The 7,222-nt window shown below is 42.8% G+C and overlaps 1 protein-coding gene across 1 annotated transcript; it reads right to left on the bottom strand.

The window, feature by feature from the left end:
• Positions 1–2,704: 2,704 nt before the first annotated feature.
• LOC101988804 (olfactory receptor 2T29-like) lies at positions 2,705–4,585 on the bottom strand. The gene is made up of 2 exons (XM_005350002.1): positions 4,555–4,585; positions 2,705–3,669 (listed from the first exon to the last, which is right to left on the bottom strand). Exons 1-2 carry the CDS (start codon positions 4,583–4,585, stop codon positions 2,705–2,707), a joined length of 996 nt encoding a protein of 331 aa, XP_005350059.1.
• Positions 4,586–7,222: the final 2,637 nt, after the last annotated feature.

Genomic DNA, 7,222 nt, shown 5'->3' with positions numbered 1-7,222 from the left:
TTGAGAAAAAAAAGTTTCCAACTCTTCCCAGCCTCCCATTTCCCTTCCCCTCCTCCCACCCTTCTCCCCCTCCCCCCACCCCCCTCCCCCCCCCCCTCCAGTCCAAAAAGCAGGCAGGGTTCCCTGCCTTGTGGAAATTCCAAGGTCCCCCTCCCCCGTCCATGTCTAGGAAGGTGAACATCCAAACTGGCTAGGTTCCCACAAAGCCAGAACATGAAGTAGGATCAAAATCCCGTGCCATTGTCCTTGGCTTCTCATCAGCCCTCATTGTCCACCATGTTCAGAGAGTCTGGTTTATCCCATGCTTTTTCAGTCACAGTCCAGCTGGCCTTGGTGAGCTCCCAATAGATCAGCCCCACTGTCTCAGTGCATGGGTGTACCCCTCGTGGTCCTGACTTCCTTGCTCATGTTCTCCCTCCTTCTGCTCCTCATTGGGACCTTGGGAGCTCAGTCCGGTGCTCCAGTGTGGGCCTCTGTCTCTATCTCCATCCATCACCAGATGAAGGTTCTATGGTGATATGCAAGGTATCCGTCAGTATTGCTATATAGGATAGGGTCATTTCAGGTTCCCTATCCTCAAATGACCCTATCCTATAGCCCTTTACTCTTGTTTGGTATATGGGGAAAGGACAGTTCCGTTAAGAGAGAAGTCAAAATGATACCATGTTGCTGTCTGATTTCTTAGACAAGGTGGTTTTGTATTTATTTTGCCAAGCTGCAGTCTGTTACAATGTCACTGTCACCTCAACACAACAAATCAAAATACAACCTATAAATAAGAGTTATGAAACCTTAGAAACTGAAGAAGAATCTTTCTTAAAGTTAGAACTAACCACATGATATGAATTTATAGCTATGAAACTAGATAGGCCAAGTGAAAACAGATTAATTTATTATTCTGTAATAAAATTATTTCAAATATCCTAATAATCAAATAAAATAATTCATAAAGTTAAAATAACTAAAGGACAGAGAGGAAACATACAGTTAGCCTGGCTGAAAGATGATTCTGGTTCTTGTCAATGAAAAAAAACCTGTTTGTCTCATTTGCTACTTTAATTTCTTTAGTTCATTCTCGATAATTCAACGTCAGGTATAGCATTCCTGTAACATGTCATATGTATATGCTGTATCAGATACAGAGCCTGGGAACAAATCAGTCCCAAATCAGAATGGCAGCACCAGCTCCCTCTCCCTCCTAAAGACTCCTGCCCTGACTGACCTGACTGCTAGGAATGAGCTTCCTCTCATGGTCAGAGAAGAACAGCTGGCCTCTTCCTGCACCTACTGTGACTCTTGGTGAACACCAAATTGAAGTTCCCAGAGGACAAAGCCATACACATGTTAAAGATTAACAAACAAACAAACAAACAAGCAAAACAAAACAAAAAACTCAAAACCAAACGAAAAACAAACAACAAACAAAGAAACAAAAAAACAAGAAAAATTCTGCAACACAGGCCAACTCGTTAGAACTCCCATGGAGTTCTTATGAAGGGTATCTTAAGATACAAAGCCAAATGACCGGAACTCTCAGTGGGTTCTTAGGAGTCATTCATGGCCAGCTTGTTTTCTGAACCAGGATCCCAGTGCCTATCATGTGAAACCTTTTGCAATTTCTGACTTATCTGAATTCTAGCACCCATAAACTAAAATCTTTCCATATAACCAGAAGACATCTGAGAACCATGGAAGCGATTTTCCCACTTTGCTTCAACCTAAAACCCTGATGTCTTGATGGTGTAGTTTTAAAATGCCTTGAGTTATGACTTATGACGTGTTTGTGCTTTGCGACTTCCTATGAAACTTTGGCACATGTCATTGGAGGCAACCTGAGACCATGTTCTTGGGCCATGGTCACTCACAATAGGCTCAAGAATAAGCTGTATTTCATTCCTTTGAAGTGAGAGCTGTATTTGGTTTTGAGGGATACATGAGTGCATTTATATGGAAATACAGCAACATTGAACATTTCAAACCTTCCTGGACACTTTTACTACCTAGACTTAAATTTCTTTAGACATTATTTTTATTATGTCTTAATAAAGTATATGAAAGGATAAAACTGTATTTTGCTCTTTATTTTTATATAATTTTAAATATGCATAAATTATCAAGAAAGCACAATTAATTCAATATGTCTTTATCTCCATTCATGTCTTGTTAACTTTGTTAACCAACTTTTTTCTAACTCACTCTATCTTTTATCAGTTGAAAACTTCATGATCATTTATTTTTCAATATGGCAATTTTTTTAAAGATTTATTTATTATGCATACAATGTTCTGTTAACATATATACACCAGAAGTGGCACCAGATCTCATTACAGATGGTTGTGAGCCACCATGTGGTTGCTGGGAATTGAACTCAGGACCTCTGGAAGAGCAGCTAGTGCTCTTAACCTCTGAGCCATCACTCCAGCCCTCAACATGGCAACATTTTTAAATAAGACTATTGTCCAAGAAAATTAAACTGCCACTATCAACGCCAAAATATGTAATATCGATAGGATACAAATAAAGATTTTGAATGTACAAGAAAGATATCAATGAGGAAATTTTCATATAAAGAAGTAATTCTTCCAGAGGGATGACTGGGCAATGAGACGCGATGGGGAGGGATGGATGAGGATAACAACAGCATGAGACCTGGAACAGCAGATGTGTGGAGACAAGGGAAAGAAGCTATTGAGTCCAAATTACTTTACTGTTCCTTGAAAGAGGGGTTGACACCCAACAACTTCTTCAGAGCCTCCGTGACATTCTTATTCCTCAGACTGTAGATTAGTGGGTTCAACAGAGGGGTGAGTATCGTGTAAAACACAGACACCACCATGTCATTCCCTGCAGTGTGGAAGGAGGCAGGGAGCATGTAGGTGTAGATAGCAGCACCATAGAAGAGGATGACCACGGTCATGTGGGAGGAGCAGGTGGCGAGGGCCTTCTTCCTGCCCTCTGCCGAGTTCATCCTGATAACAGTGAGGAGGATGAAGGAGTAGGAGCTTGAGATGACTGTCACAGGGATGAGAAGCATGAGCACACAACACAGGTACATGAGGGTCTCATAGAGCCAGGTGTCTGAGCAGGAGAGTTTTGTCACTGCGGGGACCTCACAGAAGAAGTGATGGATTTCCCGGGATCCACAGAATGGGAAGGTCATGGTGATAGGGGTGAGAATGAAGCCGTCCAAGGATCCCAGGGACCAGCAAGCAGACATCAGGAGGAGACACACCCTGCGGTTCATGAGGACAGGGTAATGGAGTGGGTGGCAGATGGCCACATAGCGGTCATAAGACATGACAGCCAAAAGAAAAAATTCTGAACCTACTATTGTTGCATAGAGGAACATCTGCATCCCACAGGCAGCAGCTGAGATCTTGTGGCTCCCCAGGACCTGGTCCATGAGCATCTTGGGCACAGTGACAGAAATGTACATCATGTCCATGAGGGACAACTGACTGATGAAAAAGTACATGGGTGTGTGGAGGCGGGTGTCAGAGAGTACCAGAAGGATCAGGAGGGCATTGCCAGAGAGCGCCATCAGGAAAACCACAAATATGACCACAGCAAGAAGAACAGGATGTTTGGACTGACTGAAGAATCCCACCAGGGTGAAATCTGACAGTCCAGTGTAGTTGTTCATCCAGGTGATGATGTTCATGGGTGTCTCTTTGGCAAGCAGGAATGATTTGGGGTTAGTTGCTGCTTACTGATGTGTACAGCCTAGTGGACTGAGAAAATTCCCTGTGATTGTATATAATTTATCTATAATAAGCAATTTAAAGAAGTAAGGACTCACATTTGTGGTTAGAGCCATCACAACTCAAACTAGAGCTACTACAGTTCATGGTCATGGTCTTTTCTGATGAAAACTAGTGTCCTCTGTCAAAAAGTTCTTGATTTTGCAGGATAATTTTCTTTACTAGTAACAAAAACAGTGAATCCCTGACCAAAACAAAGAAACAAAAACCAATGAGAGTCAAATGCAAATAAGCAAACACATTATTAAGAATATTAATGAATAAGGTTATTTTCAAGAACAATTTTAGATTCGCTTTAATATTAGCACATTGTGAGATGCAGTCTCCACTTTCATATTCATTAAATAATATGGTTTTTAAAATAATAAAATCTTATTATTTCAACTAAGAAATCTTAGTTGAAAAATTCAAACAGTCCATTTAAAATTGATTTTGGTAAATCTTACATGCTTGTTGTGATATGTAAATGTTATTTAAATATACATTCATATAAACATAGTCCTATGAAAATATAGATACAGTAATACAAAGAACATACTTGCTGGGGCTGGAGAGATGCTTCAGTGGTTGAGAGAGCTAGCTATTCTTTCAGAGGACCTGGGTTCAAGTCTCAGCACACACACAGTAGTTCACAACTGTCTATAATTGCTGTTCCAGGGGATCTGACACCCTCACACAGACTTACTGCATATAGGCAGAACACTAATGTTTATAAAATACAAACTATTTTAAAAAAGAAAGAACATGCTTGTTCATCTAGCATTGCTTAGACTGAGGTGATGGGAAATCCCACCTTTCTCTGACCTCTGCTTCTCCAAGTTCATCATCTCACAAGTTCCATTATTGTCTGTAAGCCTCAGCCTCAGTCACTGCTGGTTACCAGGCCAGGGTGTGGCAATAGCATATCTATGGACCATCATCCACTTCTTCATTTAGTCCTGAGATGTCCCTGAATGTGATTCGCCATTCCCTGTGCTCCATGCTCACAGCCTGCCTCTGTGCTTCATACATACATACATACATATTTAAGGAAACATAATGTACATATGTATGCATGTATGTATTTAAGGAAACAGTAACCATGACTGCATTAAATAAAGTTAGTGTCCACCTGTGTTGGGAAAATAGTACGTATGTGAATTAAAATGAAGATTCAAATAAGTACACAATTGTGAGAAACAGCAGCAGACAGAATGTACCCAGCCTTATTGACAAGGCTCAGTGAATGCCTCTTCCACATGTACTTCTCAAAGAAAGGAGATTTTTAAGGTTTTTATTTCTGAACTAGTAGGTTCTGCATTTTGATAGCTCTAATCAATAAGAAGGGAATTAAATCTCCTCTTTCTGAGATGTTAGCAATAGTTACAAGTAAGGGGCTGCTGAGATACCAATCATAGGTCTCAGGGACATTTTACATCTATGTCGAGATTCAAAAAACCAAACCACAAAAACCTACCTGAAACTGAAATCCTTAAATGGCCATGTTCTTCCAAGCTGCTGATGGAGCAGAGAACATGGCCAGGTCCTTGATTCCCTCATATAAATGTCAGAGAAACCTGAGACCTGAGGGAAAGAGATGGAGAGAGATAGAGACAGACAAACAGACTGAGGAACGGGAAGACACACGACAGATTTCCATTTTTAGAGAGCTTATTTATGAAAGGAAACATGACCCACCCAGCAGGTCCTAAGTTACTCCAGGGTCTTGAAGAGGCACTATCTGAAAGACATGGGCTGAGACCCACGTTGGAGCACCGGACAGGAATCTCAAGGTCCAAGTCAGGAGCAGAAGGAGAGAGAGCGCGAGCAAGGAACTCAGGACCGCAAGGGGTGCACCCACACACTGAGACAATGGGGATGTTCTATTGGGAACTCGCCAAGGCCAACTGACCTGGGTCTGAAAAGGCCTGGGATGAGGCCAGACTCGCTGAACATAGCAGACAATGGGGACTACTGAGAACTCAAGAACAATGACAACGGGTCTCTGACCTACTGCACGTAATGGCTTTGTAGGAGCCTAGGCAGCTTGGATGCTCACCTTACCTAGAAATGGATGGAGGTGGGGGTTCCTTGGACTTCCCACAGGGCAGGGAACCCTGATTGCTCTTCGGGCTGAGGAGGGAGGGGGACTTGATTCGGGGAGGGGGAGGGAAATGGGAGGCGGTGGCGGGGAATAGACGGAGATCTTTAATAAATAAATAAGTTTAAAAAAAAAGAGGAGAGAGAAACGGACGCCAAGCAGTATTCCTTGTCAAGGCATCCCTTTATTGAAGCAAGTTTCATGTCTTAAATACTCCTCAGAAAGGAGCTAGGGCAAGGGGGAACTGAGGAAACGGGGAAGGGAAGGAGGGGTTCGGTAGCTAGGCAACTAAGTGGTGCAGTTTGGCAGCTAAGCAGGGCAGTTGCAAGGTCAGTGGCCAGAATACCTGCTGTTAGTGATAGGCAGCAAGCCTTGAAGACACTCTGTGGTGCTTTCCAGAGCTTGAGTCTCCACGGTCAGCACGTGATGTTTTGGCTAACTTTAAGTTTTCTTGTCTCAAGATTTCCACCTCAAGGCCCTGTGAGATGTGAGAAAGAAGAAGCCTGAAGTGGCTCCTGACAGAAACACACATTTGTTCTAAAACTGAAGTTTCACAGTGTATAGCTTAAGGTACCTGCTGAACCCAGGTTATAATTGTACACACAGTGGGCAAGAACTGCGGAAGGTACCACAGTCTATGAGAATCCCTGAACAGTGTCTGTGGGTGAGTGGAGGTCAGGAGGAAGGGGAGGCACAGGACAGTGAGCTGGGAAGGCAGTGCGCTCTATTAAGTGAGGGACCATTGACGGCAAGGCACCCAGAGACCATGGGACCGAAAAGTGCTGTCTGCACAAGGCATGGGACCAGCAGCTGCCTTGCTCTTACCCCTGCTGTGCTGTTTGATCTCATGTGAACAGCTCGGTGCACTCTTAACATTGGGTGTTACTAACAGTGAAGGCAGAGAAATGACAAAGCATCATCCCAAGCCAGCAGCATCTCTGAGCTACTCTGTGCTTCCATAGGAGTCACACAGTTTCCTTCCCTTACAGTGGAGAAGTTCAGGGTTTCAGAATCTGCCTCACATCACACAATAACACACAGTATGCGTGCTTAACCTATGGGTTGGCACAGATTGAGATCTGCCTGGATCTGTGGGAAACACCATGTCCGCAGGAATGTATAGTTTCTGTTTAGATCATCCACAGCCTGCTTTATATGTTGAGTTATGAATAAGGTTAAGACAATTATTTTTTCATTACTGCAACACTAAATTTTTCCCACACTTGAAGTGAAATTAACTGCAAAAGAGTCACTTTTGGAAAACTAATGGATTATAATATGAACCTCCCAAATACAGAAAGAAGTGTGGGTGTGTTGGTGATGCCTACTAAAATCCTAGCACTCGTGAGACTGGGGCGGGGGATCAAAATGAAATCAATGC

The sequence above is a fragment of the Microtus ochrogaster genome, chromosome 7, assembly GCF_000317375.1.
Source record: "Microtus ochrogaster isolate Prairie Vole_2 chromosome 7, MicOch1.0, whole genome shotgun sequence".
Taxonomy (NCBI): domain Eukaryota; kingdom Metazoa; phylum Chordata; class Mammalia; order Rodentia; family Cricetidae; genus Microtus; species Microtus ochrogaster.
Note: the sequence above shows the minus strand (reverse complement) of the source record. Positions and strands in the feature narration are given on the sequence as shown.

Bases quoted from the DNA above. Each gene is read 5' to 3' on its own strand.
- LOC101988804 (XM_005350002.1), bottom strand. From the start codon at position 4,585: ATGAACTTGGAGAAGCAGAGGTCAGAGAAAG. The intron at 3,670-4,554 runs GTGGGATTTCCC...TGCTTGCCAAAG, and splicing joins GAAGCAGAGGTCAGAGAAAG to AGACACCCATGAACATCATC.